At 37.5% G+C, this 14,905-nt stretch overlaps 1 protein-coding gene and 1 pseudogene across 1 annotated transcript; both read right to left on the bottom strand.

Annotated features, from left to right (window-relative positions):
* Nucleotides 1-511: 511 nt before the first annotated feature.
* Nucleotides 512-1,786, bottom strand: LOC146392944 (uncharacterized; annotated as a pseudogene).
* Nucleotides 1,787-9,013: 7,227 nt separating this feature from the next.
* On the bottom strand, nucleotides 9,014-10,668 carry LOC146392943 (uncharacterized). The gene is made up of 6 exons (XM_084907960.1): nucleotides 10,600-10,668; nucleotides 10,171-10,500; nucleotides 9,698-10,051; nucleotides 9,444-9,575; nucleotides 9,305-9,342; nucleotides 9,014-9,219 (listed from the first exon to the last, which is right to left on the bottom strand). The coding sequence occupies exons 1-6, from the start codon at nucleotides 10,640-10,642 to the stop codon at nucleotides 9,094-9,096; spliced, it is 1,023 nt and encodes a 340-aa protein (XP_084764086.1). The 5' UTR covers nucleotides 10,643-10,668; the 3' UTR covers nucleotides 9,014-9,093.
* Nucleotides 10,669-14,905: the final 4,237 nt, after the last annotated feature.

The following is a 14,905-nucleotide window of genomic DNA, read 5'->3' as shown; positions in this document are numbered from 1 at the left end:
CACCTGACAAACTTACTTTACTGTGATTTTTAAAGTCATTCTAGATGTACCTGAAATTGATGACAGAGACCAAAACCTGCAGGCCGAGATCGACAACTTTTTATTCATTTTAAACAAAACGTGACCAATAAAATTATAATACATGAAATTAAAAAATTTGGCGTTTGAAGTACACTATTCTACGTCTGTCTATTAAGAAGGGAGTAATACATATACTGTTTCCACCTGTTCCTTTCAATACATTACACTGAGATAAACATATTGATTTGGTCATATAGAAATATATACAGATACAAGAATATGTAGGAACATATCACAACATCAGAAAAAAGAAAAGTTCCACAAAAACCATTCATGGATAGGATTAATACTATGTACATCTATTAGAAAAACAAATGAGAATTATCATTGTAATTATTTAAATTTGTTTTTAAAACTATTAATAAAATGCAAAAATAATAAGTACATTTCTAACACAATTTAAAATGCAAGAGTTAAATGTCTCTAGCTATTAATCCACCTCAAGAGCCTTTAAATCAGTACAGATGTTCTCGTCCTCTGCAGGTTCTGTTGTCCTTGTTCCTATCCCATTTTTCCACAAGTGAAAATTACTACAGAATAAACCAATGAGTCTTCATCTGTCTGAGGAAACAGAAAAATGTGGATACTTATTTACACAGTGAGACATTAAAACATACAAAACGCTTGAAGAGTTTTTTTTTCATAACTACCTGCAGAATTTCCTGATCTCCTTTTTCTGTCACATTTGTTCGTAAAGCGACTGCATCTGATAAATAAATCCACAACATTAATGTGAGTCCAATTTTGTTAAATATTGTTTGGTAAATTAATGTATGATTGACTTTGCATACCATTGCAACCCACACATGAGCTATTGTTCTTGACTGAATAGATTAGAGAGGCTATAACAATCAGGGTTACAGCCAAAGCAACACATAACAGATAGAGAAGTGCATTGTCCTTCATTGAATTAGTCTTGTTGACTGCTGATATAAAACAAAAGAAAATGAATTATGTTAGCAATGATTAAGTGTTGTCAGATATATTTTTTATATAGATTGATTTAGCATTACAGAATATTAGGTAAAAAACTAGAATCTAATCAAATGGACAAATATTCCAATTTTCCCCATTACATAAAAACATGATTCAATTACCGTCAGTATCGGCTTTTGTTTTGTCTCCAGAAAATGACTCCACACATGTTGCCACGGCGCAGTAATACATCTGTGAATCAGAGGAGCTGAAGTTTCTGAAGTAGCTGTAGAAACATGTTTTTGTTGAGAGTCCCTCTGAGTTCCTTTCATATTCATCTCCACCATTTACATGAGCACAATTAGAATCCAAGTGAGATTGATGTGGTTCTGCACTCAAACAGAACACATTGTCATCTACTGGACATGTTTTATTCAGGAAGTCATGAAAGACCGAACACTGGAGAGTTACTGTGTGTTCCTGATGGACAGGATCAGATGGAGGAGTTGTAGTGAAAGGAGGCTCTCGTCCTACAAAAATGAAACAAAATTATGTGAAAAACTTGTTATTTTAAAGACCAATTTAAATAGAAAAGGGAAAAAGAAAGAAAGAAAGACAAAAAGAAAGAAAAGCTTGTAAAAACTTGACTTAAATAAATGCCATATATGCCTCTGTTCATCAATATAGAAACAACCTATGTAATTTCAGAAGAAAATGTTTTTCTATTCTTACCTTCAACTTTTAAGTAGGTTCCATTCAAAAATGTTACTTCTCGATTTGCTGTTTTCATACAGATGTAAACTCCTGTATCACTCTGTTGTGCTTTTGTAATATACAGATCAAATATTCCAGGATCTGTTACAGTTCTAATGCGCTGATCAGCACTCTGAGAGCTAAATGATCTTCCTAAGATTTTAGGAAAGTCTCCAGAAACAAGCTTGATCCAAAACAAGGTTCCTACATCTCTACGGGGGCACGTCAGGGTAATATTCTCCCCAACGTAAACAGTCTTTGTCTCGAAAGTCTGGTCATCTGAGCAATCTGAAAAATATTATTCAAGTCAGACATGAACAAGAGACAGAATCCTTTACGTTGTCTTCTCTTCATTATCTATATAAAAATGGCAATAATTGAAATATATTATTATATATTTATATTTAAATATATTTATATGTAAATCTGATGTCTCTACAAATACTTACATCCAAAACTGAGCGTCAGCAACAAATAAAATACAACCATTTCTGGATTTTGTTTTTGTTTGTTGTATTACCTTCCTGATACTGTTGTAAAAAATAACTTAATATAAAAGAATCATCCAGATATAAGTATTTGTAGTGGGAGGGAACTATTTCAGAGCAGTCTGATTGGCTACTTGTTATGTTGGTGTATCACTCCATTACTGGAGTGGAAACAGTATCAACCATTGTTCCAACTAAAGCACATAAAGCAACACCAAATGTAAGCCCTGTCGTCTCATATTTGATTCTTGTGGGTTTCTCAAACTGAAAGTTCGAAAAAAGAACACAACAAAGCTGAAGCACATTTTATATTAATGCCAATATGACAGTTATCGGGCCATTGTAAACAATTAACCCTTAATGATTTAAAGGAACTCAACTTGAAATTGTAATTCTAGTTAAATGTATGGTTATTTAAGTGATATTTAATTCATTTTAATTGTTTAAAAGCTAAAATCTTATTGATCACTGAAGGCTGCAAAAACCATGTGTTTCAGTCTGGTTAAGGCATCGTCAAAGTTAGACAACAAGACTGTCTTTCCATAACCCTAAATAATGACTGTAACCATTGTAAACAACTCATAATGACAAGATGTTACACGGCAGGGACTACTGCTATGCCACTGAACACCAGGAGGTTTGTTCAGTGTTTTAACATTTTCAATAGTTGTGAAACACACATTTTATCATAGTAGTACGGGGGTTAAAACCGTTGCCTCACAGCAAGAAGGCCTGAGTTTGACTCCACAATCCAGGCTGTTGTCTTTCTCTGTGGCGTTTGCATGTTCTTCCCATGTTTGTGTGGGTTCTCTCTCCCTCCCATAGTCCATAGAAATGCAGTTAGTGGGTTTAGGTTAATTGGTGATTCTAAATTAACCATAGGTGTGAATGTGAGTGCAAATGGATATCTGACTCTCTGTGTTAGCCCTGTGAAAGACTGGTGACCTGTCCAGGGGCTAAATGGCCTCTGGCTCTACGGTTGCTGAAAAAAGCTCAAGTGCCTTACAACCCTGATAAGTGAAAGAGAATGGATGGGTGGATATTTTATCTCATGTCAGTTATGTCATTAACATCCATTGGTATAAATTGAAGAACTAAACTTAACAGTAAACAGTTTAACGGTAAACTTTGACTAGTTGCTAGATAATTTCACAAGTGTTTTGATTCCTACGTGTCATGATCCTGGGCCATGTTGGACCAGCATTCTTAGTTTTCGTGTATTTTTGTATTTTGTTCTTTATTTAGGCCATGGTTCCTGGGTTGCTCTGTTAAGTTAATCCTTATTTTGATTTCCCCTTGTGACTTTTCCCCCCTGTGTGCCCCTCTGTATATCTGTGAGCCCTTGTCTCCCCTCCTTGTGTTTTATTCCATGTTTCCCCAGCCCGCCATGCCTGTGCTCTCTCTCTCCTCCTGTCTGCACCTCTGTACATCCTGTTTTACTTTGACAGTCTCCCGTCAGTGTTGTGTTTACTACTGCTGTGTCTCGTTATGATTATCTGTGTCAGCTGTGTTCCCCGTGTGCTCCCACTTCCCTCGTTAACCCTCTGTGTCAATGACAAGGTCAATGAATGTGGCAATATGAATCATAATACGTAAATGTACAGAAATATACAGTTAACAGTTGGTTTAAATAATAATGGATTGCATGCCCTGGGACAGAGGCGAGGCTGCCATATCGCACCATCGGCCCCTCTGGCCATCACCAGTAGGCGGTAGGTGAAGAGCCTTGACCACGGACACAACACCGCGAGTGTCCGAGCCGGGGCTCGAACCGGCACATAATACTTATGTGATGTAACACAAGCTTATAGGAATCATGTTATATACTTTTCCATAGCATTACATTTGAATTCAACAGTTCGATCTTTCAAATCTTTCTGGGGCGATCGTGGCTCAAGAGTTGGGTGTTCGTCTTGTAATCGGAAGGTTGCCGGTTCGAGCCCCAGCTCGGACAGTCTCGGTCGTTGTGTCCTTGGGCAAGACACTTCACCTACCGCCTACTGGTGTTGGCCAGAGGGGCCGATGGCGCAATATGGCATTTGTCCTACAGTGCAGCCATACCCACGACCTTGTGGTTGTTAGTTCACATTCATTGGCCGATGCTTAGCGTCATGTTATCATGTGTCCCAACATCCAATGGCATGTCACATTGTTTTCATGGCCACACCCTCCCCCCAGGTGCAGAGGCCTATTTCTGTTCAGGAATGTTGTGAATATTTTGAGATTCATATTAATTGCAATTCCTACCTCTACATTTATTTTTTAAAATATATAATTAGCACAGCGTGGCCGTGCAATGTGTTATATGTTTTTTTTAGTTTTTATTCCTATTAATTATATTTTCACTTGTTACCTCTGAATTATTGAATCAGACCTAGATGACATGAAATTTTCAGCACAATTATAATTCAAATACTCCTTTAATTATTGATTATTCTCATTAATTTTTGATCATTTTATATATTTTCCCATAGTATTACATTTGAATTTAACAGATCATTCTCTCACATAACAGACAAATATTTGTGAAATTATGATACATTTCTGAATGTATTTTTACAATCTGAATATGCATATGTACAAAAAAATATATTTAAAAAACAAGTAAATTGTGTTTTACTATATTTACAGTGATGTTATCTTATTTTACCTTTGACATGTAAAATCACAGTCTACTTATGTAAATTTAATGATATTCTAGAAAGACAGTACAAAACTGTAAAATATACAGTAAGATACTTTGACATTACTATTTTTTGGAACAGTGTAAGTCATTACAAATAGAGAAGTGTAGGGGTTAATTAGGCTGCAACCTGTGTGCTAACAAGTTACTAAACTCCATCTATCAAAACACAAACACTGATACACACATAAAACTGAAAACAGATCCAGTTTTCAGCCCTAATCCTGATTAGGGCAAGTTTACCAAAAATCAAAACAGCAACTAGGAAGACATTCACACCCTCTGCAGTCACAGTCCTGCTCTAATGCCTGTTATATTGTATGTCAGGAAAATGAAAGCACCTACATTAAAATCTGGCCCTAAAAAGCAGTGGACTATGCTTGAATCAAGTCATTACCAAATCACGTGAGTATGTTCCTGGCAGAAAAATCTATAGTAGCACAAAACCACAATCTCAGTTTTGGTCAAGCTAGAGATCTGTGTGTTACATGACAGCCTCCCGTCTGAGACCACTTTCAGTTCTGCCACTTCACTGCTTACAACAATAATAAAAAAAGATTTTTCTTCACATTAATAATGTGCATGATGATTTACACATAACAATATACCATAGGTAAGCATTTAAGAAGTAAATGTGAAGTTTAAATGGCGAACATGAAAAGCTTTTTCTTAAAAAGTTGTTTTACTTTGCATATTCTGCCTTTTCTTAATGTCTGCACACAAAGACAACTAAACCTAAAGTCACAGTCATCGCTGGCAAACAAACAGTTCATGGAAACTTAAGCATTTCTGTGGTTGGGCTTTCAAAGAAAGGTGTAAATACAAAGCGGCTTTTCTTCCTGTTTCACTCTATACTTCAGTTTCAGGAAGCTGCTGTTGTTTTTTTCCCCATCCATATGAGAAGTCTAGCAGATTGACACTATATAAAAGTAAAAATAATATCAGAACACATTTAAAAGAGTATTTGAAGGGTACAGCAACAAGGAAACAAACTAGACTATTTTTTTTTAATTCTACACTTTTCTATGTTTTTATAGCTGCTTCCAGAAGAGGGGAGGTGCTAATCAATTGTCCCTCCCTGTCCTTTGTGGCAGTGAAATTATTTAATGGCAAATTATTGACTATAGGTTTGAAACCTTGGTAAAGTGTGGTCATATGTGCCTCTCTTAGCACAGTGATGGATAAGTACTTTAATTTGAAAGATCAAATTAAGTATACATTTAAATACAGTTGTATGAATATTGCATACATGTAATACTTTATGAGAGATGCATAAAGTTGTAGACGCTTGGTGTTTGAAGGGAGCTTGCTGACGTCTTTGCTCACTTCATATCCTGTTAAAGCACACAGTGAGTTCTGTTCTGAGTAAACAGCTTCAGTAGTTGGTCAAGGGGTGGAGAAATGGCCCACCACAACTTTAGTTTGTCAGTATAGTTGTTGCTTGTAGCTTTGCTTGTTGTTCTCATGACTAAAATGCAGAAGGCCCTTTCAAAGTCCTTTGAGAGTATAAAGAAAGTTTTTATCATATGTATAAATATTATTGCATATTTTTAAACATAGACATTGTTTTAACAATATAAAATAGTTGTGGAAAGGCTTGGTAGACAAATATCGCCATTCTAGCAAAACCACTGCCTCTCTGCAAGTTGTCTCACTCACTTTCTGTCTCCATTTGCATACAGCAAGAAACCAAAGACAAGAACCTGGTTAAACACAGAATTTTCTTATTTCATTAGCAATTCTAGTAATCCATTGAACCCTTTTTCCAGGTTGACTTTTCATAGAGAAATGACTGTTGATACCAAGTAAATTACTGGGTTTTGCTTTTGGGTTAGTTATGATACGTGTCTTGTTTTCATGTGAAAACAGGCAGTCTGAAGATCTGGCTGACCCTTGGATCTCTTGGAGTGCATCGGTGACTCATCTAGGGGGTGGTAATGGGAGGTGATTGGTTGATTGCACAAAAGACTGAATGATTCAATGATGACTCAGCAGATATGTCCTTGGACTGGAACAGATGGGTCAAATGTCACATAGCAATGCTTGGTCAGCTGAACAGTGTGCTTCCTTGTTCAGCTGGATGAGTACACTGTTGCCTTTATGGAGCCTTTGGGGTTCCAGTCCCATCCAAAAAGGTGCCTACTGAGCTAAATTCTATTGACATATTTTCACAACTATATATGAGTATTAAAAAAAATTTCCTTATTTTTTTTTTTTTAATAAATAGAGGTGAGAGGCGAGACAAATGCCTCCCTGTCAAGTTGCCCATCCAGTCCATATGCTCTGGCTCAGACACTGAGGAAGTATCTCAACTGACAAAAGTCTGTCTAAGGCAGGGGTGTCAAACTCATTTTACAAATGTAGTTGTAAAAAAACTGGCATTTATGGAGTATAAAATGAAAAACAGAAACTTTTTTGTGTTTCACAAAGTTGCACACTAGGGTTTATTAGAGACATTGCATTTTGACATAATTCTGCATAATCTGTGAAAGTTGAAATCTCTTTGGTATTGAACAGCAAAAATTAGGTTTTTGTGTCAGCAGTCATTGGGGGGGAACTAAATCAGCGGCTGACAACACTGTGCTCAACAGTAGACAGCTGCATAATAAGCGAGCAAATAAGGCAGAAAATAGAGTTTTGATGAGAAACTGGTCTCGAAGCATAATGAGACATAGTCGTGGTGGAAGTAAGGCAGACCAGTAGGAATTCATTACTATGTTTTTGTTAAATGTGACGTGCAGTTTTGGTCTTCTTTTGCTGTTGGTTCAGTGAATTTTGGTCAGAGCGTGACAAAACCTTCAGTTTCTGAATCTTTGAGATGTCTGTTTTCAGCATCCAATGGCATATTTGTGTGCATACTGTCGGGTGAACAGGATTTGCTGCTTTGTGTTTACATGTGTTTACATTACATTATGTGGAAGCTGTTTGCCTGCGCTTTATCGTTTGTTGTTTTAGCAGTTTGGTGGTTGTTGAAATGGTTTTGAGTTTTAGCTGAGATTCTGACGTTTCACTAGTTTCCACACATGTCTATGTATAAAAACAGATCTGGGGATGCATCTGTTTTACTTTGTGTTGTATGAATGGCCTTAAGGGGGCTTTTCAATAGGAAAAGCTATAAAACTTGTAAAAAAAAAATGCAGTTAAAAGTTCAAAAGTGATACTTGTGCTTGTTTTTGGTGAGCATCAGATCAAGCAAGTTAAGAATTTACCGTTCAAAGACTCTTTCCTTATAGTTTATTTTATGTAATATTCAATACTGAACTGTAAATTTAGTCTTTTTCAAGAAAGCAATTTTTTTTTTCACTGTTTTCATAAAAGCCTTATTTTTATGCATTTACTACTAAAGAAAACCTCCATGAGGTTTGAGGCCCCGAGAGGTTTGAAACGTTTTGTCCACCACAATGGAAAATGGTTGAAAATTAGAACGGGTATCACTTTAGCCAGCTTCTAAGTTTATAAATTATGGACTCAGCTTTGGAGGCTCCAGTGTCACTGAAATGCAGCCAGATGCTGCTCATTTTGCTTGTATCTCCACTTTTTCCTGAGACGCTTGCATTTTAATCTATAGTACTTCATCTCTGTGTACATGGGCTGTACCACTACACTTGCTGTCTTGTCTGCCCCCTTCCTTCTCTCACATAATGTTATGATCCCAGTCTGTCTTTGCACGTGATTGGCTGCATGATGTGCCCATGGCAATAAAAGTCCCATTCCTACCTGCATGGATTCTCAGCAGGGCTGAAGATTTAACTCCCTCATACTGATGGGCCATTAATAACTAACATATGAAATTATCTTGCAGGACAGATATAATGTGGCCCACAGGCTATACATTTGAAACACTTCATCTAAGGAGTCAAGTAACCACACAATTTTCCACAATTAGACAATTCTAGACTTTAATTTTTGACTGTGTACATGTGGTTGACTCTCTAATATACATGACTGTCTACCTTTTCTAAAACATCATCACAAAACAAAGTGGAAAATAACAGAATGACATTAAAACGTGATAACATTCAAATATATAATTTTATTATAATATGTTATTTATTTTTTCAATAAATATAACTGTATTTTTTGTTTCAGAATTTAAATGAAACCCACGATGGAGCTTGAAATGCATTTCACACAGTTTGTCATAAAAAATATAGTAAACCCTAATAACAGTAGTTACTCGACTGCAAAAGCACTGACATCAGTATAGACTGTCCCCCCCTCTGCTGCTTTTTCACTCCTTTGTGCTAATTTGCTGCTTTTCCTCATAGTGATGTTTGGTGCAGAGTAAACCACTACTGTCTGAGTAAAAAAAACAAAAAACAAACATTCAAGAGTAAAATGTACCATTGTCTTTATATTTTCTTTTTTTTTCAGTTTACCTTACCTGCTGACTCTGCTGATCACCACTCCCTGTCCCAACATCTGTTTAAAAGACAGAGAAATTTACAATGACAGATACTTTCTTCATGGTTAATTTGCACCAAAGCTGATGGATATACTAATGTGAGTATAACTTTTATTACCACACCAACAACTGGATGTTTTCTTCTTGATGGTATAAATCAGTAAGGCTATAACGATCAGACTTGTAGCCAAAGCAGCACATAATATAAATAGAACTGTATTAGCCTTTTGCAAGTCCCACATGTTGAGTCCTGGAAAAATAAAAGCACCCAGTAATAAATATTACTTTTGGAGACATTATAAACTGGGAAAAAGTTTCAGGCTGATTTTAAACTAGCCTATTCTAAATTATTATAGCATTCTTCAAATTTACCTTTAACATCCAGTTTTATTCCATTTCCAAAAATTATATGTCCACATGTGGCCACAGCGCAGTAGTACGACCCGGCATCAGAGGAGCTGGCATTCTTGGAGAAGCTGTAGACACATTTCTGTGTGGAGGAAGCCTCTGGACTCCTCTCACATTTATCACTGTTTCCATCAGCATAAATCAAGTTGGGGTGAGAGTTATCAGATCTACTGCTGAACCAAAACACACTGTCATTTCCAGGACATGCACTGTTCTCTGGGTTAGAGAGGACTGAACACTGCAGAGTCACTGGGTTTCCCAGATGGAGGGGACCAGATTGAGGCACCTGAATGATGTCAGTGATAGCCGTCTCTGGCCCTTAGAAAATAATTAAGTAACTGTTAATGTAAATACATAAATCAATAAATTCATGTTTTACTCATTTTAGTTAGATATTGATTTGTAAACATGGGTAAGAAATAATCAGTTCTGTTTACCTTTAATTTTTAAAAATGTTGCATTTAAAAATTCCATGTCCAGTTGGTCCACTTTTATGCAGTAATAAAGACCAGTGTCACTTAGCCTAGTTTGACTTATTTCCAGAATAAAGGTTCCAGGTTCTTGCTTTGCTGTAATGTGAGGAGTGGTGTTAACACCGTCATAATCAAAGGTAAATGTTCCTCCCATGAATTCAGGCCAGCTTCCAGAAACAATCCTGATCCAATACAAGGTTGCTTCATATTCAGATGTCGGGCGTTCACATGTCAGGGTCACAGTTTCTCCAACACCAATAGTCTTCGTTCCAAAAAACACATAATCAGTGCATCCTGAAAGTCAAATTAAGCAGAGCAGTTACATATAGAGTTCTATATTCCACATGTTAAACTGGAGAAATATATATGGAAAAAAGCCGACTCTAAACTTACGACCAGCTCTGAAGCCCAGCAGCATATAAAATACGATCAGCATTTTCTGATGGATTTACTTGTGACTCATTTACATTTAGGCATACTAAGATGATGCTCCTTAATATAATCACATCAAGTGGGAGGGAACAATTTCAGAACAATCTGATTGGCTGTTTGTTATGTTGGTGCTCCGTTCTACTACCACAATGGAAATAATATCAATCATCTTTCCGGCCTAAACAACACCAAGAGCACAGTTTTCTTTTACAGTGGGTTTCTTTAACACACAGAAAGTAAACAAAAGAGGCGTTACGGTAAACCAAAACACTCTCACAAAAACACCTTTAAATTTCCATAATTGTCTTTATGCTAACTGGTCGTGCTGTTTATGCATCATACAAACAACATCTTTATCAACTACAATAACATAAATTGGGTGACATATATATATATGTCACCCATATATATATATATATATATATATATATATATATATATATATATATATATATATGATGCCACAGCACTTCAGCCAAGTTTGTGTGCCTGGGGCATTGCAGCACCTTTACTGCTGGTGTGCGTGAGATCATTGTCCTGTAGGCTGTCTCACTTTTGTTCACACTTCATCTGTCTTACAGATGGCTTCAAACTTTACACTATAATACTTTGATATTAAGAGGATTTCATGGTTGATTAAATGATGGAAAGGCGACGAAGCCTGTGACTGCAAAAACAGCCTGATTCATCCATTTCACCATCATGCTTGAAAGTTTGGTATGAGGTGCTTTCAAACAAACCATACTTGATTAGTGTTTTAATAATTGAGCTATCACAAACATTAATATCGAGACCGATGTCTGCTGAGTGTGAGATATAGCTCCTTTTTTTTGGTGGGGGTGGGGCACAACTATGCATAAAGATTTGAACTTAGGTCATAGAGTGTATATAAAACATCAATGTAGCTTCCGATCCAGAAAATTAAAGCTAATGAAAGAGTACCTTAGACCCAAAATATTTCCTTTGACAATCTGGGGGTGACTCAACATTTTTATGTTGAGTTGATGACTAGATTCACCTGTTTCAAGCCTTATTGTGTTAGGATGCCTGGGTCGTTGACCCAGGGTTTTTGAGTTTATTATATTATTTATAATTTCTAGTCTTTGGGTTTTTGTTAGAGTCATGTCTTATGGTTTGTCTCTGTGTAATCCTTAGTTGCTGTCTCCCCTGTCCGCTATATCCCCACGTCCAGTCAGTGTCTGTGTCTGCCCTGGTCCCACGTCTCTGTTCCCTCTGTTATAGTGCTTGCCTGTGAGTCTGTGTTATGTTTCCTGTTTTACTTTGAAAGTCCATGTCTCATGTTAATGTGTCTGGTTTTGCTTCCCCTTGTCTCGTTAGGCCTGATTTGCCCCAGCTGTATGAGGTGCCGTAAGGGACATTATTACTGAAACGCTCTCACACACACTACCGAAACGCAGTAATGTGTGTGAGAGCTAAAATTTCAGTAGTGTGCGTGAGAGCGTTTCAGTAGTGTGTGTGAGAGTGTTTCAGTAGTGTGTGTGAGAGCGTTTCAGTAGTGTGTGTGAGAGTGTTTCAGTAGTGTGTGTGAGAGCTAAAATTTCAGTAGTGTGTGTGAGAGCTAAAATTTCAGTAGTGTGTGTGAAAGCGTTTCAGTAATAATGTCCCTTACGGCACCTCATACATTTGACCCAGCCTTTTGAGTTTATGGCGCTTTTATGTGTGTTGTAATACCCACTGTAAAACAAAACTGTGCCCTTGGTGTTGTTTCGGTTGTTTTTCTATTTTTTGAGTACTGAGTTCTCTCTATTGTTTAGTTATATTTCCGTTTCCCTGGTGTCTTGTCGAGATGTCTCGTCTCCCCTTCCTGTGTGTCATTCCATGTCTCCCCTGTCGGTCATGTTTATTCCATAATTCCCCAGCCCATCATGTCTCTCTCTCTGGTGCTCTCTTGTCCTCTCTCTCTCGTGATCCCTTGCTCCCTCTCCCATCTGCATTTCCTCCTGTGTCAAGCTCATGTGTCACTCTACGTCTCTGTGTTTCCTGTTTTATTTTAATAGTGTCGTGGTCCATGTTCAGTATGTTCAGTTCCCCTGTGGCGTCACGTCCATTTGTATCAGTTTTGTTCCCCATGTGTTTCCACTTCCTTCACTGTCCTTCTATGCATTCAAGTCTTCTGTTTTCCTTGGTTCGTTCGCAGGTCGTCTGTTCGTCTCCCCCATGTTCTCGGTCCGTAGTTTTTCCATGTTCCCTGTGCTTTGCTGTTAGTTTCGTTTTTCCCAGTTTAGAGTCAGCCTTTGGTTTTGGTCTCTCCTATTTTGTATCTTTGTGTTTCACCTTAATAAATAATTCTTTAATCAAATCACAAAGAACAGAAAACTCAAGCTTGGTGTAGAGACGGCATGATCGCGGGGCAGACGGTCAGCAGAGGCTCACTGAGCCTAGCATGGCTCTCAGTTAAATACCTTCTCCAGGAACAAAAGGCAGTACACAGCTGTTTCACACATTAAGGCTCACACTCCCTTGCTACCTCCCAGAGTCCTCAAAGAGACAAAAGATTCTTCCTGTGGAGTTGTCTGCTCCCCCCCAACTTCCTTACTAGATCCCCACCATTTATCTAACTGTATGAGTGTGAGACATGCTAAAATCCAGTGGCACCAAGGCATCATACAATAAAATAATATGATTAATATATAAATAAAATAAATTCCTATACACTTCTGATCCCTATTACAGTCTAAAATAACAAAAAGGAAATTGTGCTTTAGGGTCTGGTTACTTTGTAATTGACATGTTATAATCATATGGGTTTCCAGTATCCTTTGGTTTTTCTGCCAGCTCCACCACTCACTTATCATGTCTGGTTACATCAACATGGTAACACCTAAGACACTTCATGAATTCACAACAAGACTTCACAAAACAATTGCTGATCTTACGCTATGTTTTCCATCTTTTAAATACAGTCTATGTCTGAGCTTAGCTTAACACGAGCAGAATTTTTTTTTAAAACATGTTTACCCAAGTGTTTTAGTACCCTCTCCACCAGTACCTTTTATACATGTCTAAGATAGTCACTAATAAAGTCAAATAAATCAGTGCAATTTTGGTACAATACACTAGCATACACCCAGCTGACATCAGACTAGGCTTATGGTTAGGAAATGTGTCGATGTGCTCAGCAAATATGCTAAAAATGTTGCTTTTAGAGACAACATGGAGAAAATGCTGCGAGTGTAGGACTCAACACAATGACCGTATCAAAGATAGACAATGTGGCTCCAACGTGATTCCTCCCACTGTACAAAAATGAAGCTCTGTTTATCAGGGCTACCGTGTTTTGCATGTTTGGAGCCTGAGTTGCACAGTAGTGACTCTGGGGTGGAGTTGCTGCTTTGAACTCCACCCACTCACCCACTGGAGGTGACTGGGAACACGCCTCGCTGCACTTTTTACAGCTTTTAACAGTTGCTACAGTTTTAACAATGTCCGCTGGTGGTTTTACAGCAACTGACTATTAAACTAATGCAAATGCAGCCACATCTCTGCTTTTAAAAAGCAGCACAGCTCACATCATTCTGTAGCCTCTACTGATTAATTCATTAGCTAGAATAGCCATTAGCATCTAGCTAGTGCTACACTGTGTTCGAGGCTTTTTAGCAATTCTACACACCTGTGTTGCTGTCATAGTTAATATGTTTGAATAATAATCCCTTATTATTTTTTGTTATTCTCAATTTAGACAAAGAGATTATATCAAGCATTACACATTACACAGGCCTATAGTGTTGTAATTATCACAACTTAAAATTAAATGCTGTCCTTTGACACTTTACCATATGAATGAGGATGATAGAAAACAAGCTCATTCAGTTTGACAGCTTGACATCCATCACACACTCACAGCGCTCTCTCCAGCCTGGTAGCATGAAGATAGAAAAGTTTAAATGGAATGTTTTATAGGAATGTAATTTTTCCTTTAATTTAACAGCAGATTTTCCCCCAGACCCTGGGGAAAAATGTTGGAAGAAGACCATCAGAGCCAGGCTGGGTGTGGTTACCTGGGTCCAGAAATTTGGAGACAATTCCTCCCCTTCTTTCATCACCGCTGAGCTTTTTGAAAATGATCTCCAAAGTGGATACATTTGAAAACGCTGTTTTCGTATCGCAGTGTGGACTGCGAAAACGGAGGCTTTTGAAAACGATTGCACATTTTAGTCATATGATGCAGTCATGTGATCAATTCTACTAAGATGGCGGATGGCATTGTACAGCAGTTGTTTTGTTTGCTCTCAATTTTGACAGCCCT

Source organism: Perissodus microlepis, chromosome 2 (genome assembly GCF_051167445.1).
Source record: "Perissodus microlepis isolate ML-2025 ecotype Zambia chromosome 2, ASM5116744v1, whole genome shotgun sequence".
Classification (NCBI taxonomy): Eukaryota; Metazoa; Chordata; class Actinopteri; order Cichliformes; family Cichlidae; genus Perissodus; species Perissodus microlepis.
The sequence above is the reverse complement of the archived record's forward strand: the minus strand, read 5'-3'. Positions and strand labels throughout refer to the sequence as shown.

Bases quoted from the DNA above. Each gene is read 5' to 3' on its own strand.
- LOC146392943 (XM_084907960.1), bottom strand. From the start codon at position 10,642: ATGCTGATCGTATTTTATATGCTGCTGGGCTTCAGAGCTGGTC. The intron at 9,576-9,697 runs GTAAATTTGAAG...TTATTTTTCCAG, and splicing joins AATAAAACTGGATGTTAAAG to GACTCAACATGTGGGACTTG. The intron at 9,343-9,443 runs GTAATAAAAGTT...TCTTTTAAACAG, and splicing joins AACATCCAGTTGTTGGTGTG to ATGTTGGGACAGGGAGTGGT.